The following is a 23,714-nucleotide window of genomic DNA, read 5'->3' as shown; positions in this document are numbered from 1 at the left end:
CTCCTCCAAAGCAGCCACCTGGTCCCCTTGTCGTGGAGGGGGAGACTCATTATGAAGTAAAACGAATCCTTGATTCAAGGTTGTACAAGGGAAAGTTACAGTATCTGGTGCAGTGGAAAGGTTACCCACTATCAGAGGCCACCTGAGTAAAAAGTGCTGACGTAAAAGCTGATAGATTAATATGAAAATTTTATGATAAACATCCGAATAAGCCTAGGAATGATTCCTGACTCTCTCCTTTTTTGCCTACAGGATTTCTCTCTTCTGTAGAGGATCTGACTATCAACTTTCAAACGATCTTGGCTGCAGCCATCTTCACTTCGTTTTCAGTTGCCAAAGCCATGGGAAGGGGGGATGTATGCTTTTAGTTTAGACATAACAATAACTTTCCTGTGGGAACCAAGGTCAAGCTATCTAAGTTTTGGCGGGCTGGAGTTTCTGTTAGAAAGCAAGCCAAAGTAGTTAATTGGGGATTGTGATTTATGACATATTGCAGGGGTGGGAAATTCAACTTGTTACATTGTAACCTGGGGGGAACTTTCAGTCTTGGTTTCACCTTTGTTCGTGCCGACACTATGTAGCCATTAAATGTGTTCTTTGAAGAAAGCAATTGCCTCGGAGTTCTTATTTCTACTGGTCTCACCTATTGGAACCATGACATTTAGTCTGCAATCTTAAAATAGCTTGAATTCTTAGCCCCCGTAATCAGTATCTTTGCACAGTTCTTCTGCCTTGCCTGAGTGTTGTGAGTCTGTGCCAGCCACTGGACCCGGCAGCTGAGTCTGGGGAATCAGAGGAGGAGGAGGGGCCTGGAGAGCCATCAGAGTCCTGTGCCCAGTGTAGGCAGGCCAAGTCAGCGACGGGGGCCCTGCCTGGACTACTGCAGCCCTTGGTGACGCCCAAAAGACCCTGGGGGGCGGTACCCATGGACTTCCTGACGGACTTACCCCCATCTTCTGGATTCACAATGATGTTCATTGTGGTGGACATGCTGACCAAGATGGCGGATTTCATTCCGTGCCATGGCTTGCCGTCAGCCCGTGTCACCAGTTGTATGTTCATCCAGCACATTTCTGGCAAGGGTTGATGAAAGCATTGGACATCAAGATCTGCCTCTCGTCCGTGCATCATCCCCAAACTGATGGTGGGACCGAGAAAGTCATCAGAATCCTCGAGCAATATCTGCGCTGCTATGTAAATCATCAGCAGAACAATTGGGCAGATTATCTTGCGGTAGCTGAGTTCGCGTTCAACAACTTGCAGCACATCTCCATGCAGATGACACCGTTCTTGGCCAATGTAGGGTATCACCCCCAGACTTTCCCTTTTTCGCAGCTAGACTCACCGGTGCCAGCAGCGAATGACTACATGACAGAGTTACAGGTGATCCATTGATTGGTGCGGCGACAATTAGAGAAGACCTAGGCCAACTACAAAAAGGTTGCTGATGGGTCGAGGTGGGATATGCCTCCACTAATGGTGGAAGATCAGGTATGGCTGTCCACCAAGAACCTACTGTCAACCCGGCCAGACAAGAAGTTAGATCACAGATATCTAGGACCGTTCCCAATCGAGGCTGTCATCAATCTGGTCGCCTATCGATTAACTCTGCCACAGTCGCTGCGGGTACATTCGGTCTTTCAACAGTCTCTGTTGGTCCCCAAGCAACCAGCGTGTCCACTCCGCAGAGCAGAACCTCCCCCACCAGAACAACATGACAGAGACAGCGCTCCCAAGTATGAGGTCGCCAGCATTCGGGACTCCCGTTGGCTGAAAGGGCGCTTTCAGTACTTGATCAAGTGGAAGGGCTACAAACCAGAGGAGTTTACCTGGGAGGATGCGACCAACGTTCATGCTCCTGCTTTGGTGACTGACTTCCATGAACAGTTCCCATCCCAACCGCATCCGGCCCGGCAGACCTGGGAGAAGGGTCCTGCGGTGCGGCATAGTGTTGTGGGTCTGTGCCAGCCACTGGACCTGGCAGCTGAGTCCGGGGAATCAGAGGAGGAGGAGGAGGAAGGGCCTGGAGAGCCATCAGAGTCAAAGGGAAGCTCTGATGAGCTGTAGGACTTAGCATCTGATGAAGAGGCTGGCCCTTCCAATCATGCTCAGGCTGAGACTGAGATGTGTGGGGAAGCTGAGTCAGACTTTGAGGACTCACAGCTGGAAGACATTAGAGACGTTTGAAACGCACACTGGCAACAACAGCAGAAGAGAAAGAGGCAATGAGGCAACTCCAAGGAAGGAGAAGGCATTGAGAAGCCATGCCCTGGGGCTGCATAATAAAAAAGGTGTGGGCGGTGCTGGTTGCTGAAGGCAACCGTTTGCAAAGGACTCAAGTTTCATGGAATCCTGTTTATCTGCCTTGCTTGTGAAAGTTCTCTGTGGGAATCCTGTTTTGTTTGCCTTGCTTGTGAAAGTTCTCCGTTTGAATCCTCTTTTGTTTGCCTTGGACAATTCTCCGTTTGCATCGTGTTTTGTTTGCCTTTGCTTTGGGGATATTTTGCAGGTCTGTACCTAACTAATAAAAGGGGTTTGTTTTCCCTGCATTTCCAGCCTACTTGTTAAAAGAGGGGTTTGTCCTTGTGAATTAACAAGGACTCACATAGGCTGGGACAGAACACTGAGGATGGGGAGCCACCCACTGCTCTGGCCCTCCTAACTAGAGTTGCTGGCATTCCTAATGGCACCCCTCTTGTTGGCCCCCTCTGGCAGAGAAGGCCAGAGCATGTGCAATGAGCAGATGCCCGCTCATTCATCTTCTGAAGATTCCTCCATTCTACTTCAGGCCAGTTTGGGCTTAAATGCAAGTGGCAATGTCCAGACAAACATTCCTCCTGCTCCACCCAGCTCTCAACTACTCCCCCCCCCCAAATGGGAGAAGCCAGGGGACGCAAACAGAATTCTTCTGTACTTCTTCATCTTCTACTTAGCCTGAAGGGCTCCCTCTCAGGTCAGAATCTGAAACTGCAATGAGGACAAGAGTCCCACATGTGGGCAGAGGCAATGCTGTTTTCTTACAATAAATCCCATTAGCATTGAAGTGTAGTAATACAGTGGAATACCATATTTCAAGTTGACTGGCACATTTTGATTTCTCCTTCATATTAAGAAAAAGTTCAGAGTTCATTCTGAGCTAACCTGATTTGTTTCTCATTCTTGTTTGCTGAAAAAAGGAGGGAGGAGGGGGAAACCATCATATAGCTGCAAAGTTTTTCTCATTTGTGAAAAGCTCAGACTTCTGGTTCTGTCCCAGAGTCAGGTGCCATCTGGTTACCGTCAGGTCTTGCTTTCTCAGGACTACAGAGGCCGGGCTGCTTTCATAAAAACCTCCTCCTGGCCTTTAAACCGGGAGCTTCCACACAGAATCTAGCATGGAGGGCTGTGAAAATTGGCCGCCCATGGGGTATCTCTGCGGTTGTTATTAAGGAGTTCCTTATCAGAGATTTGGGCATCATCTTGCTTGGCATGTATGCTTTTTATGTTAGGCTTTTAAATCTGTTTGCCCGAGTTAATAATAAAGCTTAAAATTCTTATTCACTGGTGTGTTTGTTGTCTCTGGATCTGAACTGCCTGGGCACCTGATCCCTGCCCTGACACCTGGCAAGCACAAAGCACAGCACTGAGCTTTTGTGCACTTCTCTCCTCTCCTCAAGATGACTCACCTTTGCTTTTTCGCTGGGCTCGCTGGCTGTGCCATAGGGCGTGTTGTGCAGCTCCTTGGAGACAACGCAGAGGAATTCCGCCTGGTCTTCATTCCCATAATTATAGGATGATCCAATGCTCACTAGCTGAAAGAGGAAAGAGAAGCTTAGGGTTGCTGCCCTGGGTTGCAAAGGACCCCAAGGCCTCAGGGTCAAAAGGCCAAAGCTCCACTAGGCAGAGGGGAGGCCTCTCTTTTTATTCCCACTAGCAGAGAGAAAGAGCAGGGCCATCATTTGTGGCCTTATTTTATTCAAGCTGAGGTAAATTTAGTTTCTCCTTGGATCCCCAAGCACAAACTTTATAAAAATGACCTATTCAGACAGACCTATTTCTAGGAACTCTGCAAGACAGGAAGACCCATAGCATGGCAAAGCTCTGGAGACACAGCAAGAGGACTTATGTAGACTTGAGACTGAAGCATCCGGTCTCAAAGTAGAAGTCAACAGCATTCGTTTATTTAACAAATAAAACTAAATCTCAAGAAGATAATTTCTTAGAAATCCCTCATTCTGAAGTTGAGTCTTCTAGGAAGGAATTTCGCAGAAACTGACTGCTAGATTGCTGCAGCTGGAGCAGAAGCCATAAAGCAGAATTCACTTCAAGGTTAAACTTGGGAGAGTAGAGAAAAAAGGGACATTTTCAATGAAAGACACAGGGCTGACTGTGATTCTGTTTATAAAACAAACTTTGCAGGGTTTGACTCTCAGACTCATTTAATGTACAAAGTACAGCCTACATTTACTCTCGCAACTAATTCCAAAACACCCTATTGTCAACGCTGCAAATATTGTATATTCTTGCTTTTGACAATATGCAGAATTGTCTGGTAATTATGGGGTTAATACAGAGCAGAAGGGGGGTTGGGGTAAAGCCCGGGAAAGAAAGAGGAAGAAAACATTTGACCTTCACACTAATTGGATAATGTGAGATATGACGGCTAATTTAGGGAGGGAACATGCTGATAATTTAACTGCTCAGAGGAAGAGAACTTAGATCCTAGCATCCCTCTGTTGTGCATGTGCCGACATTTTGTAACAATAAAAGACTTTTAGGAAAATAAATGCCTGGAAGTTCTTTGGAATGTTTCATTAGCCGGAACCACAGCACCTATCTTCTCATTAGGCTTGCAGTTAATATACAGCATTTTATTACAATAAACCTAGTCACGGTCCAGGAGTAAAGAATGAACCTTCATTTAGCCACGATTAACATAGCTCCATTGATCAAATTTACACAGCCTCCCATTTCACAGATGTGACTCTGGGCATCATACAGTAAAACAGTAATTAATTAACAATAATTAAAGCATTCTTCAAAAAATATTGAAACAACCTGGGAATCCCTAGGTCAGTGGTGGCCAACCTATGGCACGCATGCCAGAGGCGGCACTCGGAGCCCTCTCTGTGGGCATGCGTGCCATTGCCACAGCCCCGCCTCTGCCCACGGCCCCCTCCTCACCAGCAGCCTCCTGGAGGAGAATCGCCCCCGGGCGTGGCCTGCACGGAGCAGGGCAGCTAAGGACATAGCCAGGTAGCAGGAACAAGACTCCGCCCTCACGCCCCATAGCGTGCAGATGATGCTGCGGGGTGTGGGCAGAGGGCGTGGCTTCCATGGCAGTATGATACTGGCAGATCTGGGCGATCTGCTGCGGCAGGCCATGGAGGCGGTGTGTAGCCCTGCGGGTGGGCGGGGCAGGGGGCAGGCGGGGCCGGAGCAGGCAGGGCGGGAGGCGGAGCGGGGGCGGTTTTTGGGCACTTGGTCTCTAAAAGGTTCACCATCACTGCCCTAGGTTTATTAAAACAAAAGCACCACATTGCCTGGCTTCTACAGTGCAGCATTTTAGGCCCGAGGCCAGCAACCTTCTTCCAACCCAGGGCCAGAGACCATCCATTTAGCTCCCCTGGGAAGAGCAGGCTAGAAAAGCAGCTCCAGGGGTTAAAGCTACTTTGATCGAGATCGGCTCTAAAGCCAGAGCCTTCCAAGTCTGATGGTGCCTTACTCCTCCTGCTTCTCCTTCAGGGAATTAGGGAGGGTCGCCACTGCACAGGGACACCATTTCTCTGGTTTGGGGCGTGTTTGTGAGAGACCAGCTAGTTATTGCCCTCTCTCTAAAAGCTGGTGCAATCGGTCTCGTCTGTGTTTTCTTCAAAATAAATTATCCCAATTTAAAAGCAGTAGCAATTGTTCTGAATTTTGATTCCTAGACTTAACATCTGCGTTTCAAAACTCAACAGTATTACTTACTGGTGTTTCTAATGCTAGAATGACAAGATTCTTTTTCAGTATTATAATAACCCATATTTCTCATTAATCACTTTGTCTTTATGAAAATCTACAGATGCTGAATTTAAAATCTTGTGTTATGTGTCAAGGTTGTGGCAATTTGACATTGAAAGATTTTAAAATTTGCCGAGGGCGAACTAGCCTTGGAGGCCATAAGCCAGTGGTGGCGAACCTATGGCACGGGTGCCAGAGGTGGCACTCAGAGCCCTCTCTGTGGGCACGCACACCGTCTCCCCAGTCCTAAGCCTTCAGCTGGGTTTTATAAAACCTTTTTGCTTTAGGCCTCCGCCTTGTGCAAAAAAAAAAAAAGATTCAATCAATCAGTCAATTTCAATTTCTTGCGGAGGAAAAAAAAAGATCTTGCAAAGTTGGAATTGATTCAACTTTTTAGTCCCACCCAGTCTGCCGTTACCACCGCAGTCACGCCCACTCAATGGGCCATGCCCACCCAATGGGCCACACCCACCCGGCACCCAATGATGCATGTGGGTTTTGGGTTGCAGTTTGGGCACTCGGTCTCTAAAAGGTTCGCTATCACTGCCATAAGCTTTACATCATATATTAATACACAATTATTTTATCCTTCACTGCAAGTATTTCTCTGTGGCTTTCCATTAGGAAGGGACTGCTTGCTCCTTGTAAGATCTGCCAGTATCCTATCGGTACAACAGGCCCTGGCTTAACATCCCCATGACTCTCTTGCCGCTGGCAATTATCTGCAACTAACCTAGTCTCGTAAGATGTAAATTATCAATCATTTGAAAGTCTAAGGGTGGCTACTAAGGCTTGTGTCCTGTGCCTGATTTTGTATAGATGCTAACCACAGATTCTCCAATCTTAGTTAATTCTCCTCTGGTTTGTGCTGCTATCTAAAACTGGCCTGACCCTAATCAGTTTGACCCTAAAGGCTTTTTTTTTTTTTTTTTTGTCTTCTAAGCAGGCAGAGCAAGCAAACCATCAATGCTAAGGCTGTATTCACTTTTTGTGTGCCTGTTTACTCTCCTGTAATCTGTTCCTCTCCAATGATTGAAATGCAACCTTTAATTTCCCCCATGCTGATCATCCCCAAACAGGTGGAGATTCCCAAGGCGGAGGGAGTGGGCAAAAAGAGGTGGTGAGATTTACCCCCTTTCCCCTGCTTCCCTGTGAGCTGAATTCCGGAATGTGAACCTTGCCCATGATTAGGGCTCACCCAGTTCTTTAGTATTTAGGGGCAATTTCTTAATAAACCTCTTTAAATATTTATTAAAATTTTCCCATCTCTATTCATGTTCTTTTTTTAGTATCCGTCCTGTAAATTCTAAATTAAATACCAACATGCAGATGGAAAAAGCTTGTTCCATCAAATTATCACTTCTGCTCAGAAACATCTAAAACTTGGGCAAAGCCGTTTTCTCGTCTTTCAAAGCAACATTAAACCATCCTGGGTAACATGAGGCCCAGGAGCCACATGCAGCTTGACAAGCAGCCTCATGTGGCCAGTAGCGCTTTCGGAAAAGTAATAACACCCTTGAAAAGTATCTGAAGCGGCTGGTACAAAATGCAGCCACACGAGCAATCTTGAGCGCCCAAAGAACCGAGTATGTAACAACTTTGCTGCACCAGCTCCACTGGATGCCAGTTTGCTTCTGGATCCATTTCCGGGTGTTGGCTATGTCCTTAAAGGCTCACCTGGCAGGGGGCCAGGCTACTGTATCTCTGGAACCATCTTTAACCAATTACATTGGCCCATCCCACCCAGGGCGGGAGGGCGTGCTGTGGACCTGTCAGTTAAAGATTTCCTCTGCCAATGGCCCGCCCTGTGGATGAGGTGGAAAGGTTTGGAAAGAGGGCTCTGCTGTCTTACTTGGGCAGCGCAGAGGAGCAGACGGGGGTGGGGGTGGAGCTGATTAGCACCAAGAAAGCTTCCCTCCCCAGCTTTCAATTAACTGAATTGTAATCATCCTTGCCTCTTTTTAAATTTTGCATATTAGTTTTTACTGTTTTAATAGTTTATCTGTATACCACCCAGAGTCCCTCTGTGAGGGAGATCAGCAGTTTCAAAATTTGATAACTAAGTAAAATAAATGTAAGAAAATAAATGGCTGCCAAGTGTCTCCAAGCCTCCCCCCCCACTCGCCAGCTGCTCCACTAACCACCAAGCAGCTGATCTACACAGCAGGGATTCCTCTGGGACCCTGTGCTTTTCAATGTGGCCTTTCTCATCTATAGGTTGCATCGGTCTGACCTAAACCTTAGTTTGCCAGAGAAAGCACTGGAAATTATCTGTTGATAGAAATGCTCAAATATGTCACGATCTTGAAAAATCTTTTGTATACTAAAAAAAGAGCTTCAAGAGGTTTATAAAGGAGAAGAAACAAACTTATGCAATAAGGACCTTGGGTTAAACAAAGAAAAATTACTGCCTATTCTGGAACCTCATTTCCCGATCTTCAGCTAACTATAAGTCGGAATGGACATTTCAGCCATTTATTCAAAACATCTCTAAGTGAGGATCCTTCAATTTTGCTACCAGACGATTCCCTTCCTGAATGGACCTGTCTCATGTATAAAACATCAAAAATAAATTTCTCAATTGGAAAAAAAGCAAATCCCTCAGCAAATCAATTATACCAGAATTTCCAAAATCCAATCCCATTCTTGCTAGCCCCTCTCTCCACTGCCACAAATAACTCTTTCCAGATTCCAAAATTGGGCTTAAATATTTCCTTCTTCCCATGGCCACAAAAGGGGACCAGTCTTATCCTATAAAACCAGTGCTTCTCAACTTGTGGGTCGGGACCCCATTTGGGGTCGAACGACCATTTCACGGGGGTCGCCAAACAACGCAGTCCGCCATTTCCCCTCCCCCTTTTCCTTAGCTGTGCTACTCCCTTTTATTCTATTGGCTTTTGAAAGCCAATAGAATAGACTCTCTTGAATAGAGTCTAATTCTATTGGCTTTCAAAAGCCAATAGGAATTGTCCAGGCTGTCTCTGCCCTGCTGAGCCCGCCAAAAGTCCCATTCTGCAAACGGTGCTGCACCAGTTGAGTAGTCCTCGACTTACGACCGGTTGAGTAGTCCTCGACTTACGACCGGTTGGGGGGTCGTGGCATTAAAAAGGTTGAGAACCACTGCTCTAAACTATCAGCCTCTCATCTGCAATCAGTAGTTTAAACATCAGTTTTTCATATTATAAACTACCTAACTGTAAGCTTTCCAAAAACATCCTGGCCTCAAAGCAGGCAAAATTCAAACCGGGTCATTCAACAATGGACCAATGCCTAATGTTACATCCGAGAAATCTTCCCGAAGGTGCCTTTCATAGGCCTAAGGGCAGTCTCATCTTGTGTGAGAGATTTTGGAGGAAATGGGCCCATTGACGGATTACTGCTTTCTTAAAGTGATAATATCAGGTAAATTATAAAGGAGACCTAACTAAACCTATTCCTATCCTAAATGGGGTGAAACAAGACTGTCCTATTGTTGTCTAATTTGTATATTAAAGACCTTTTTATAAGAATTCAAGAAACATGCTTTGCAGTTATTAAGTATGCATGTCAACAAGTAATAACCACATAGCAACAGCTGTCCAATGACTACATGTTGTATGATTCTGATTTTACTTTATTGCATTCTGCCATTTTTTTATTTCATTCTTATTTTTTTTTATTTTGATATGCTTGATAGAACTGTGATCTATAGTAATGTTATTCATTGATACAACTGCAATGCTAACCTTTGGAAGGAAGAGTAGAAGGGTCTTCTTTCCCTTTTATGCCTGGAAGTTGCCTGAATGACAGTGAAGGATCCAAAATGCAGTAAAATGAAAGCATTACTGATAGAATCAATGACAATAACAATGATAGGTGAAAGGCAATAATGGAAGGACAGTGCAAGTAGAATGAACTCACTTGAGCGTTCAATCCTGTTTAGAAAACAAAGTCTTTCCTCTTTGGCCAGACCTTTCAGTTCAAATTAATTAATAGTAACTTTTAACTAGTTTTATCAGACTTTAAGGTTCTACTTTAAAATAGTGAAAAAAATCATTTGGTGTTCTTTGAGTAGAAACACTGGATATAAAGTGATGAGTGATGAATGATGAAGACAAGGAACAGACCAGTTCAATCACATTTGTTTGCAGTAGCTAATCTCTAAAAATGAAGGACTGTAAGGAACCACTTCAACCCACATTTTAAGAAAGCAGAACTCTTGGAAACAGCCTCTTCCAACGGGAACTTTTATTAAAAGAAATTGATAGTAGGCATAATAGACAGGATCTGAGGGATTCCCTTATACATCGATGTTTTAAAGTGTCCCTAAGCAAACTCCTCCCCACATTCCTTCCAAGATAACATCAAACCGGCTCCATGATCATTCACCAGCTCTTCAGAGTTTATTCTGACAACGGAGAAATAAAACAGATTCCGAAGGTCAGTGTCTTTTCACACACACACCTTTTCTAATTTCCCCAGTAAGGAAGAGAAGTTCAGAGGGGCATAGGATAAGAGTCAAATGGTTCCATTGTAATGGTTAGTAGAGGAGAATAAACAGAAGGTGACTTTGTAGTGAATGGAGGAAGTGAAAGTAATAAAACCCCCTGCATGTCTCCCCTCCCCCTTGGGAGTATGGCAGGACCCAGCAAATAGTAATAATTGGTTTTAGATTAGAGGAGATAGAAAGGAAATATAACTGGATCCTGACAAGGACTATCAAAAGAAACCTGAAAAAAGGCAAGGTGGTCAGATTTTCCAAATTACTGAGGGATTATGAAAAGAAAAGGAAAGAAACACTGAAATCCAGCTAGAATACAGTACATCCTGCAAGTCAGGAAAGTGACCACTGGTTTCAAGAGATCACCAGACTTATAAAAGAGAAGAGGATACTGTTTTAAAAAAGAAAACATAAACTTGCAGAAAAGGAAGAGGAAACAAAAAGATCCCCCCCCAAAAGTAGCAGCACATTACAATTCGAAGATAAAGTTTTCTTAAGAGGCATTATAAACAGGAGGCTCCCCAGCTATGTACAAAAGCAAGTGTGGCATACACAGAAGGTGGGCTCCTTCCAAAAATGAACCAGGGGTGAAGGGAGTTAGAGAAAAGCCAGAGATCACCCACTTCATGGATTGTCTCCAACAAAAATTCACCAATTGACCTAGTTAAGGCACCTCGACTTCTGTCTCTGCCTCCCTCTCAAGATAGGAATAAAAGCAACGGCTTTCCTTCAAAGATAGATGTTTGGGTGACTGAAAGAGCAGATGTGAACTCTCTGCCACTGAAGCACATTAAAGTAACTGACATATTAATTTCAGATTATTACTTACTAATTTGGCATTACTTAATAACACGGATGTTACTTTTGATAGGATGCTGCTACTACTAATCTGTATTTGCTATTGATAATAATACAGAATGGAATGGAATGGAATCTGGAAGAGACCTTAGAGCTCTTCTAGTCCAGCCCCCTGCTCAAGCAGGAGAATCTATACCGTCTCAGTTGTAGTACAGGCAGTCCTCAACTTACGACCAAAACTGAGCCCAAAATTTCTGTGGACAGTTGTTAATTGAGTTTTGCTCCATTTTACGACCTTTCCTGCCACAGTTGTTAAATGAACCACCGCAATTGTCAGGTTAGTAACATGGCTGTTAAGGGAATCTGTCCTCCCTATTGAAGGTCACAAAAGGGATCACGTGATCCCAAGACATTGCAACTGTCATAAACAGGAGTCAGTCGCCAGGCACCTGAATTTTGTTCACGTGGCCCTGGGGAGATGCTGCAGTGGTCGTAAGCGTGAAAAACAGTCCCCTTTCTCGGTGGCGTGGTAACTATGAACGGTCCCTGAACAACCTGCTCCAAGTCGATGGCTGCCTGTACGATACTGTTGTACCTTACACCAATGTGAAAAAACCTCTCCCTCCCCTCCCTCTCCACTGCGCCTCCTGCAGTTGCAAGAAAGTGAAATCTCCTTACGTTACCTGTTCAAATTTCCAGCCATCAGACATGGTGGAGACCATCTGGGTCAATTCCTCTTCCTGGCACTGGAGCACCCTGTAAACATGCTTGACTGGCACCTGTGGCAGAGAACAAGGCAGGTGGAACCAATGCGGGAAACTAGCAGCCCACTGAAATTCTCAAAAGGAGCTCCCCTGAATCCCGCTGCCCCCCCAGGTCACGGGTACAGCTCCCCCCTTGGTGGGATCGGCCTCACAGACTGTCAGAGTGACATCAACAAGAGAGAGGAAACGCTGCTGGAGCTGGGAAAGGCCACATTCCTCCTCCACACTGGAAGTCTCATATACTGAATCAGCCCCAAACCAAACACCACTTACTCAAAAATCAAAGAGGGTCCCACCTGTGAGATTTTACTGTCTCTTTCTCTTATCTTGTCCTTCACGAGTTTAATTAAGGATGTGATGTTATAGAATTCAGCTTCTTCAAGCACACCTTGAAAAGGAAACCAAGTTACAAAAGACAAAACTTAATTCTGATGGGAAACAATGTTTGTCACTGCCATCCCTAAGAGGCAACATGAGCCCAGGCCACAAACTGCTGCTACCCCTCTCCCCACTTCCAAGAGCAGTTGTGGAACACGAGGATGACCGAGCCCAAACAGGTGAGAAGGGCAACCATCTGCGGGACACCCCATGCCTTTCCATTTCTTCAAATATATTACAATTAGAAATAGTCCAGCTGAAGGAAAGGGACTTTGAAGAGGCGGGGAGAGCATATTTGGAGGTCTGGCCAGCCTTGCAAAGGGAGACTTGGGACTGCTTGTATAAATCTACTACTTCTTTATTCCTACTTTTGATGGTTTGGAAAAATTGTTATTTTACAACAATTAAATGCCAGGACCTATTTATTTTTCAAAATTTAAAGCCCAGGAAACTCTAAAAGAGGTGCCAGAACCAGCCAGCCTGTGCAAATAATCATGCAAGTGCTTTCCAAATGAAGCAATTTGAAAACTAATTTTTGGAGCAAATGAACTTCAGAACAGTTTTTCTGAATTGTAAAACATACCTTCCTCTGCAAGGTCTTTATTGATAACCAGTTTCCCATGTCGTAGATAGTTCAGTACCGGTCCAAAGTAGGTTGGATCTCTGTCTATTAAATAGGCACCTGTTTCATCCTAATTAAAAATAAATTTTATTTGGTATACATCACAATTTTCCAGCAATCAGTTCTGTAAGCAGCTTTTTAAGTTTTAACAATAAAGCAAATAATGTTATTTAGATCACTGTAGTCTTTGTGGGGAGGTCAAGCTTATTGGTTTGACATCCTCAAGGCAATTTATTAGGTTATGATTTTCAAGAGGATTTGCCAGCTGTGGGCTATGCGACAAAGGCAAGCAAGAGGGGAGAGAAGCTTCATTCAAAAACTGAACTGTTAAACAAATCGGAAAATTTTTAAATTAAAAGATCGGTGTCCCTATGCTTACCTGAAAGGAACAAAACTTAAATACAGAACTCAGATGTAATTGTAATATTCTCCCAATTAGCTTTATTTATTTATTTGAAAAATTCATGTGGCTATCACAGAAAAAAAAAACCCCACACACTGTCAGGTCCTCACCTGACAGTCTGTGGGTTGTTGTTGTTGTTGTTGTTTTTCTGTGATAGCCACATGAATTTTTCAAATAAATAAATAAAACTAATGTTTGTTAATAAATTGGGAGAATATTGGGAAAATATGGAAGCATCTTCGGCTTGGCGCAGCACTGGCATCTTGCCATCAAAGGTCTGGGGGAGGAGGCACGACGGGGGGGGGGGGGGACAAATGGGCAATAAACCTGTATGCATTTTTGTGTGGGAATTCGAGAGGGGGATAAGAGTTGAAGAAAAGCAGATCACTGTGGGACTGGTTTGTGCCAGCCATTTGCCCTGAGTGTGGAAAGTTACCAGCCCAAACAACTCACCGTTCCCAAAACATTCAGGTGGAACTGCATTGATTGCATTTTGACTGGTCATGGGGAGGAGTATGGGATGGAAGGAAATAGTTTTGTCTTGTTGTGCAGGAAACTCAGATTCCACCTGACTTTACTGCAATCAGTATCTCTTAGTAAAATTACCTTTCACCTCAATCAAATGGAGTCGAGAGTTTTACTTTCCTTGGGGATCAGACTGGGGCAGGTCTGACATTAGGTGGGATCTGCAATGGTGGTCAACCCGGAGATGACATCACCTCTACCGTGGAGACCGTGCACACCATGTCGGCTCAAGGGAGCGATCAGAAAGAGATTGAATGCTGGGGAGAAGCTTCACGCAGGCTTCCTCCGGGACTGGATCTCTCTGAGGGAGAGGCGGGAAGCTACAGCAACCTGCCAAGACCCAGGTGGTCCCTGAGTGTTCGGAGGAAGGAAGATTGGGAAGAGCAATGCATGGGGGCGACTAGCACCACGTGTAGATCTGGAAGAAGTGGGGCAGAAAAGGGCATGGTCAAGCCGATTGGATGATGGAACAAGCCACAAGGTTCATGCAGGGGGCTTTTGAGAACCTCAAGGCATGCAAAGCCCTTGCCCGAGCCGCATAACCCAATAACCAGCCACCTCCAGCCACAGCGACCAACAGTACCGCAGCCAGTTCCAAGGCAGTGATGTCCCCAGTGGCCCCAGCACCTGGAGTAGCAGCTCAACTCACCCCCCCAACAGAGGTGTTAGTACCAGCGAGGACGAGGAGCGGTAAGACCCTGCCGCTGGGCCTTAAAATGGGGATTCCCAGCAATTGGGGCTCTTCTTAGCCCAGGTTTGGACCTACATGCAGGAGTATGGTCTGGAGATAAGTACAGAAGGCAGCAAAGTGAGATGTGTCACCATGGCTCTGGAAGGGGCTGCAGCGCAGTGGATGGTCATCCTCCACAACAATGATACCCCTGAGCTGAGAAATGTCAACCAAATGGAGTTGAGGGTTTTTCTTCCCTAAGGGACCAAACTGGGGCAGGTCTGACACAGACAATAAAAACAAAAAATGTAACTTAGGGACTGGGTCCGTAAGTACCTTTTGAGGTGTCTTTCATAACTTCAAACAGTTGCTAAGTGACTTGTCATAAATCTAGGACTACAAGTGACTTGTCATAAATCTAGGACGACTTTTCAGCCCGTCTGAAGTTACAACATGCTGAAAGAAATAGGTCTGTAGCCAATCTGCAACTTTCCCAACCTTGCTCAATCATGCGATCGCCATTAGTCGGTCAGTGGGCATCCTCCTGTGCCTGACATGTTCTTTCCTCTGCCCCACTTGCACAGCAGAAGGACTGGAGGGGAAGGGATTGCAAGAAAGCTGCAAGCTACAGTGGGGCAAAAAAGTATTTAGTCAGCCACCAATTGTGCAAGTTCTCCCACTTAAAAAGATGAGAGAAGCCTGTAATTGTCATCACAGGTAGACCTCAACTATGAGAGACAAAATGAGAAAACAAATCCAGACAATCACATTGTCTGATTTGGAAAGAATTTATTTGCAACTATGGTGGAAAATAAATATGTGGTCACCTACAAACAAGCAAGATTTCTGGCTTTCACAGACCTGTAACTTCTTCTTTAAGAGGCTCCTCTGTCCTCCACTCATTACCTGTATTAATGGCACCTGTTTGAACTTGTTATCAGTATAAAAGACACCTGTTCGTAACCTCAAACAGTCACACTCCAAACTCCACTATGGTGAAGACCAAAGAGCTGTGGAAGGACACCAGAAACAAAATTGTAGACCTGCACCAGGCTGGGAAGACTGAATCTGCAATAGGCAAGCAGCTTGGTGTGAAGAAATCAACTATGGGAGCAATAATTAGAAAATGGAAGACATACCACTGATAATCTCCCTCGATCTGGGTCTCCACACAAGATCTCACCCTGTGGGGTCAACATGATCACAAGAACGGTGAGCAAAAATCCCAGAATCTCACGGGGGGACCTCTCTCTGCAGAGAGCTGGGACCAACATAACAAAGGCAACCATCAGTAACACTCTACGCCGCCAGGGACTCAGATCCTGCAATGCCAGACGTGCCCCCCTGCTTAAGCCAATACATGTCCGGGCCCGTCTGAAGTTTGCTAGAGAGCATTTGGATGATCCAGAAGAGGATTGGGAGAATGTCCTATGGTCAGATGAAACCAAAGTAGAACTGTTTGGTAGAAACACAACTCGTGTGTTTGGAGGAGAGAGAATGCTGAGTTGCATCCAAAGAAGAGCACACCTACTGTGAAGCATGGGGATGGCAACATCATGCTTTGGGGCTGTTTCTCTGCAAAGGGACCAGGACGACTGATCCATGTACAGGAAAGAATGAATGGGGCCATGTATCATGAGATTTGGAGTGCAAACCTCCTTCCAATAGCAAGGGCATTGAAGATGAAATGTGGCTGGGTCTTTCAGCATGACAATGATCCCAAACACACCGCCCGGGCAACGAAGGAGTGGCTTCGTAAGAAGCATTTCAAGGTCCTGGAGTGGCCTAGTCAGTCTCCAGATCTCAACCCCATAGAAAACCTTTAGAGGGAGTTGAAAGTCCGTGTTGCCCTGCTCAGCGACAGCCCCAAAACATCACTGCTCTAGAGGAGATCTGCATACCAGCAACAGTGTGTGCCAACCTTGTGAAGACTTACAGAAAACATTTGACCTCTGTCATTGCCAACAAAGGATATATAACAAAGTATTGAGATGAATTTTTGATATTGACCACATACTTATTTTCCACCATAATTTGCAAATAAATTCTTTTCAAATCAGACAATGTGATTGTCTGGATTTGTTTTCTCATTTTGTCTCTCATAGTTGAGGTCTACCTATGATGACAATTACAGGCCTCTCTCATCTTTTTAAGTGGGAGAACTTGCACAATTGGTGGCTGACTAAATACTTTTTTGCCCCACTGTATTTGCTCTTCTACACATCAAAAGCAATGCAAACATACCAGAGAGAAAAGTTTTCAAGAGAGCACTGCATCACTTTTGATGTGTGCAATAGTAAGCTGGCCCTTGAGGCTTCCAAAGGATTAAGTGAGGATTGCCTGCACTCAGTTACCATTCTCATTCATTCCCGGATTTCTGAATGACTATCATTTTTCCTATACACCTGTGTCTCTTACTTTTTTTTTTTAATTAATTTTTTTTTGCAATTTTACAATAAAATCCCTCTCCCACTACCTCCCTACCCTCCCAGAAACCCTCCCCCCGTCTTCCCAGAGCTGAATACAGGGTTAATTAGAACTAAAAAATACAAAACATTTAAACTTAAATAAACCTCAAACAAATATTACATTAAAAAAAACAAATTTTAAAGTACTTTAAGTCCAATATATATATATATAATAAAAAATACTTATTATCTTAAACTTTAAACATAAATTATTCAAAAGCTAAATAATATCTTTTAATATCATACTTATACTGTATAAAGTTTATCCATCTTTTCCACACCAAGAGATATTTCTCTTGCGATTGATCTTTCAAATAAGCCGAAATGTTTGCCATTTCAGATAAGTAAGAAACTTTAAAAAACCATTCCTCAAAGAAGGCAAAAATTCCTTCTTCCAATATTGTCCTATCAACAACCTTGCCGCTGTGATTAAATTTAACATTAAAATAATTTCTTTATCATCACAATCAACAATAATGTCTAACAAAAACAATTGTGGAGTGAATTTTATCCTTCTATTAAAAATCTTTTGTATATTCCACCATATCTTTATCCAAAAAACTTTTATGCTTTTACATGACCACCAAATATGATAATATGTTGCATCCAGACAACCACATCTCCAACATTTAGGTTGCAAATTTGAATACATACGAGACATCTTTTGTGGATCAAAGTGCCATCTATAAAACATTTTATAAAAATTTTCCCGTAAATTTTGAGCTTGCGTAAATTTAACATTCCTCACCCAAATTATCGTCTCTTACTATTATTAATGACAGAATAGGAAGTACCCACTAAACCAGGGGTGGCAAACTGCTGGCCTGCAGGCCAGTTTCATCATACCGAAGCCGCACCCACCCCATTGCCGGCAATGCAGAAAGAGTTGCGATACGTCGCGACACGTCACATGACGTGGCAAGTTTGAGACCCATGCACTGAACTATCTCTGCCGGATTTCAAGCCTTTCTCTGAAGACCAAAAGAGAACTCAGCTGCAGCTTTTTCCATCAGGCAGAAGTTTGATGCCTAAACCTGCAACCCAGGAGTTCTGGCCCTGCCCTTTGGGGCATCAGGGAAGAAAACAATATTGCCTTCTCTGTGACAACCCTCCAGATATTTGAAGACTTCTCATTCATCCTTCCTGTGGGGCAAACACATCCAGATCTGTCAAGGTTCTTGGTGGGATATGTTTTGCAGATGTTTGGTAAACCCAGAGACCTGACACTAAGATCTAACCAAATTCAACCCTTTATTTGCTTACTCCTAATGGAGAAAACCTTGCAAACTAAAGTTATAACCTTCTAACCTTCTAGGATTCTCCTTCCCCCTCCCCATCCAGCTTGGGATGACATTGTCTCTGAATCCTTTTTCTGGGAAGACTCTGAGTTGGCAGCTGAACTTGTTCCAATTTGCCATTGTTTTTGAGCTTTGGTGCCCCAAAACTGGACAGTGTTCCAAGTGCGTTCTAATCAGGGTAGAACAGAACGGAACAATTTCCATGGTGGGGACTATGTGGTTCTCCTAACATCCACTAGGAGAGCATTTCCCTTTTTAGCAGCTACCCTGCATTGCTGATTCATGTTTGAATGGTGGTTGGTGCAGACAACCATATTCAGTTCACGTGTATTACTATCAAGCCAGCTGCCCCCATCCTAGACTTATGCCTTTTACTTTTCTAACCAGATAATTTTACATGTAACTTGATAGTCTCTTTCAAGGCTTGCCAAGGATAGATGTCAAGCTCTGACAGATCTGTAGTTTCCTATATTCTTTTCTTTTTTTTTTTTTTGAAAATGGGATGATATTTCATAGAGTCAAAGGGTGGGAAGGGACATTGGTGGCCTCCAACACCCAGTTCAGGTCAGAAAACTGGCTGTCCAAACTTTGCTTTTACACCCCCCCCCCCCACCGTGATGGGGACTGCTCTCCACCCCCACCCCTGGATACAGACTGTCCTATTGTTTAATATGTAACAGGAAAGTCCTTATTTTGAAATCTTTGTATGCGTCCTATTCTCAGACACCATGGAAAATAAATCCATATCCTCTTCCTTCAAGAACTGAGGCTGCTGATTTGTTTCATTTAAGCCTTCTCTTCTTTAGGCTAAATATACTCAGTGCCTTTAAATTTTTTTGTAGGATTCAACCTTCAAGCCTCCCTTCATTTTCACTGCTCTTCTCAGCGTTTTTCCCAGATCATCAGCATCTTTCCTGAATTATGGCAACTAGAACTGGATGCAATATTCCAGTACAACACAGAACAGAACTATCACTTCCTATATCTCCTCACTATGCCTCGGTCAATGTGGCCCAAGAATACATCAGTCCTTTAGACAACTGTAGCACATTGCTGGCTCATGCTTAATTTACAGTCCACCAGAATACTGAGATTCTTTCAGAATACTACTGCCAGTAACGATCAATCTGATTTTTCCTATTTAAGGACAGAAGCTTACATGCCCTGCAAAGAACTGCATTTTGCTGGGGAGGACTCAAGTATATCAAGAGTCTTTTGAACCTTGAGCCTGTCTTCTAAGTAAGGAGTTAACAATCCTCCCCAACGTTGTGTTGCCAGAAAACTTGATCAGCACTTCTTCTATCTCATCTAAATAATTCATTAAAAAGATGAAGAACAAATGGGGCCAGGATGGAACCCTGAAACCCCCCACTGAATATATTCCTCATAATAAATACCGCCAGGAACATCAACTCTAATACACACATCTTGCTGGTGACACAAAGATGTATCATAGAGTTGACGTTGTGAAGGCAAACAAAATTCTGGGATGCATCAACTAGGAAGGACCATCAGCAGGAAAAAGCAGGTCCTAATCCCACAATATCTTTAGTCAGACCCCATTTGGAGACTCCAGTTAAAAAAAGATGTGAGATTGAGCAAGTCCAGAGATGGGCAACAAAAGCAGTGCAAGCTCCGAGGGACAAGATGCATCAGGAGAGATTGGAAGAACTGAATATGTACAGTCTGGAGGACAGAAGGGACAGAGAGGGACAGGATTGATACCTGGAAATATATGAAAGGGGTGAATAACGTTCTAGCAGGTTCCAATATTTTCAATATATGAGTACTTAAGAGACAGGTATGAGGGAGTTTAAGATCTGATACACCGTTAATAATTAGAAAAAAATCATCCTCCCTCAATAGGTAAATGAAGCGAGATACGTTTTCTCAAGTAGTATTTCTCATGATGTTACTAATTTTTCTGCACTGCTAACCATTAGTAAAATCAGGAAAAGCACAGGACCTGTTAAGCCAGATCAGGTTCCCACCTGAATGCCATCAGGAACAAGGTAAAACATGGGAAAGAGAGAAGAAGAATATTCCACAGTCAGGTGCATCAACAGAGAAGACTAAAGTGGCCCACCGACTAGAGGAGATGGCAAGGTGGTGGCAGCAGGAAAGACAGAACTGCTTAATTTCTACCATGCACCTGTCTTTTCCATAAGGGAAAAGTGACCTGACTTGTAAAAAGCTACAGCAAGGGGGGCAGAAGAGAAACACAGCTTAAAATAGGCAAGTGACTGGTGAGAGAGAACCTAGTTGCTTTGAATGAGTTCAAGTATCCTGAACCAGATGGATTGTATCTCAGGATGTTAAAATAATTGGTAGATGTTATCTCTGAGCAACTGAAATTTTAAGAAATTCTGGAGTGCAGGAAAAGCATCAGAAAACTGGAGAAGAGTCAATATTGTTCCAATATTTTTTAGAAAGGGTAAAAGTTGACCCAGGAACTACAGACTAATCAGCTTGACCACAATACATGTGAATTCCTTGAAATAATAATCAAGCAGTGCATTTGCAAGGCTTTAGAAACAAACAGCCAGCATAGATTTAAAAACAAGCCATGATTTTAATATCCCTGATTCCTATTAGCATTGGGAATTAACATTATTCTATCAGGAAAGTTTCAATAAATGGCACTTTGACAAAGACCCTAGATTATGACCCAAGGGAATGGTGTGGATGTACTTTACTTAGATTTTAGTAAGGTATTTGATAAAGTAGACCATAGCCTCCTTTCTGATAAACTGGAACAATGTGTGGGATGGACTGCAGCTGGTTGAGCTGGGAAGAGTGCTCAATCAATCAATTCAATTTATTGCAACTGTAAACCAGTACTGATCATAAAATAAAATTTAAGACAGAATTAAAATAAGAATAGAATAGAATAGAATCTGGAAGGGACCTTGGAGGTCTTCTAGTCCAGCCCCCCTCACTCAAGCAGGAAAGCCCATACCATTTTAGACAGTGCTAACATCTATAAGTGAGATCCAGGATACATTCTATATTAAATATGTAAACATTACAATTATATTAAATATAACATCTAAAATTACAACAAACTAATATTAGCAATAGCAATAAGACTCAAAGCCTATATACTGCTTCACAGTGCTTTACAGCTCTTTCTAAGTGGTTTACAGAGCCAGCCTGTTACCCCTAACAATCTGAGTCTTCGTTTTACCTTGGAAGAATGTAAAGCTGAATCAACCTTGAGCTGGTCAGGATCAAACTCCTGACCAATGAGCTGAATTAGCCTGCAATACTATATTCTAACCACTGCACCACCAGGGCTCCTAATACCTAAAACTATTAGTATTAACAGGGTAACATATCTAAAATTTAAATGAATTATACTGGTATTGACAAAGAATGCATTGAAGGACATTGGCTCATCAGGGTCCGACAGATCTGTACTGCTGCACAAAACATATCTACATGTGCTATAACAAGGGATACCTTGTTACAGCACATGAGAAGCATTTGGACATAGGTTGAATCTGGTCAATAAAATATCTAAGTACGAATCTGGTTCGGATATCCTTGTAAAAGGAGCAACAAAGAATATGTTCAGAAGTTTCCACCTATCCAGAATCACAGGAATAAAACCTTTCAGTCAATGGTCCTTTTCTATATCTACCATCCAACGCTGCAGAGGGAAGAGCACGGCATTGGGCAAGAGAGAAAGCTTTCCAACGGCTGTGTATGGTAGCTGGCAGCAGTGACCAATTTAGCTGTTATGTCCTGGGGAGAGGCAGGCTAGATCTGCTCGCCTCTTTGTATCCTTTATCTTCTGCTTTAGGCTGTTTTTCTCCTGATTACATTCCATCTTAAGAACGGAGGAGGAGAGGAGAGGAGAGGAAGAGAGAGAGAACTGAGGAAGGAGAGAAGCCTAGATTTAAAAGATTAGATCAACGGCCTTGAGTTGTGTGGACTGGAAAGTGTCCTGAAGAATTCGGGATGCTAAGCCCCAAGGACAGCAGCGGAGCTTTAGCCAAAGGTTTACGGAAGGCAGGCCACTCTTGGCTCCGCTCTTGCTAGACCCGTCTCCTGTCCTACGCCTGCGCCGGAGGCACCGCACGGTACCGTATCTGGAGAGCCGCTCTGATGGATTCGCGTCGTAGCCTCTCCAGAGGGGAGACCCGAGGCCGGCGGCCCACAGCGGAGCTGGGCTAGCGGCTGAGCCCTCGTCGCGGGAAGGGGGAAGCGCCCCTGAGCCGCACGGGGGCCCCACCTTGTCGGAGTCGAGGTCCGGGTCGGCCTGGCAGAGGCGGAAGAGGAAGCTCCGGGGGTCCCTGCAGAGGGTCTGCCGGGTGGTGAGGAAGCAGGTGCCGCCCACGTTCAGCCGGACCCACTTCCCGGGCAGCGCCGCGGGAGGCCCCCCGCTCGACGGGGCGGCGGCCCTGGAAGGGCTGCAGCGGCGGAAGGGCGCCGCGGGAGGCCGGCCCAGGCTCAGCCCGCCCGCCGGCACCGCCGGGAGCTCGCAGGGAGCGTCCGTCGCCATCCTGGCCCGGCGCCGGAAGGTCCCCCCGCGAAAGGCGTCCCCGCCGAGCCAGCAGCGCCACTGGCAGCCGCAAGCGCGCGTGCGCAGGGCCCCGACGGAGGAAGGGGCGGGGCGGGCGCTCTCCTCGCTTCCAATCCCGCTGGAGAGGCGGGTCTTCCGGCCGCCGCCGGGTCCCGCCCTCTGGACCCCCTCGGCCGAAAGCAGCGGCGGGCGAGGGAGGCGCGAGGGCTTCTTGGGGATCTCGGCCCCCGCCGCTCCCCCCGCCCCGAACAGCACCCGGGACCGTCGTAAGGGCGGCTCCTTAAAGCCTCGGAGCTGCTCTTGGGGAGGCCTCGGCTTTTGCGGGCCCTCCGCTCTGAGGGCCTGCCATTTATAGGGGGCCACAACGGCCCTGAGTCGGTCTGGGCTCAAGCCGGTCGGCGGCCTCGACCCCGCTTCCCGACGCGGCGCCCAGTCTCAGAACAGAAGGCCTCTGAATGCGCGCGGCCATCGCCCTGGACAAAATCATGAAAATAATAAATGGACATGTTACTGTTGACCAGGGTCTTTCCTAGAACCAGACAAGCTATTCTCGATGCTGTCTGAAGAGTACATGATAGGAACGGTTAGTTTCCTCATTGTGAGATTCAACTTCTGAGTCGTCATACTCAATTTTGTTTGCATGGACAGCTGCCTAGTAAGTGTCCCCGATCTTCTATCTTTTTGTTTTTCACACTCATGCAATTGATCAATTACGTTCTATCATGATTCATAGCAGCCATATAGATATACCTGCAAATTATTGTTGGTGTTAAACAAGGAGAGGAAAGAAAGACAAGC

At 44.9% G+C, this 23,714-nt stretch overlaps 1 protein-coding gene across 1 annotated transcript in view; it reads right to left on the bottom strand.

The window, feature by feature from the left end:
• KCTD5 (potassium channel tetramerization domain containing 5) overlaps window positions 1-22,966 on the bottom strand; it is a 33,274-nt gene extending 10,308 nt beyond the window's left edge. Inside the window, exons 1-5 of the mRNA XM_039355562.1 lie at window positions 22,626-22,966; window positions 12,986-13,094; window positions 12,321-12,412; window positions 11,944-12,039; window positions 3,666-3,791 (exon numbers count right to left, since the gene is read on the bottom strand). Of these exons, the coding sequence (XP_039211496.1) occupies window positions 3,666-3,791; window positions 11,944-12,039; window positions 12,321-12,412; window positions 12,986-13,094; window positions 22,626-22,895 (693 nt within the window). The 5' untranslated portion in view covers window positions 22,896-22,966. The remainder of the gene's footprint in view (window positions 1-3,665; window positions 3,792-11,943; window positions 12,040-12,320; window positions 12,413-12,985; window positions 13,095-22,625) is intronic.
• Window positions 22,967-23,714: the final 748 nt, after the last annotated feature.

Source organism: Crotalus tigris, unplaced genomic scaffold, assembly GCF_016545835.1.
Source record: "Crotalus tigris isolate CLP2741 ecotype Arizona unplaced genomic scaffold, ASM1654583v1 scf7180000018693.663989, whole genome shotgun sequence".
NCBI lineage: Eukaryota > Metazoa > Chordata > Lepidosauria > Squamata > Viperidae > Crotalus > Crotalus tigris.
This window is presented reverse-complemented; position numbering and strand designations above follow the sequence as displayed.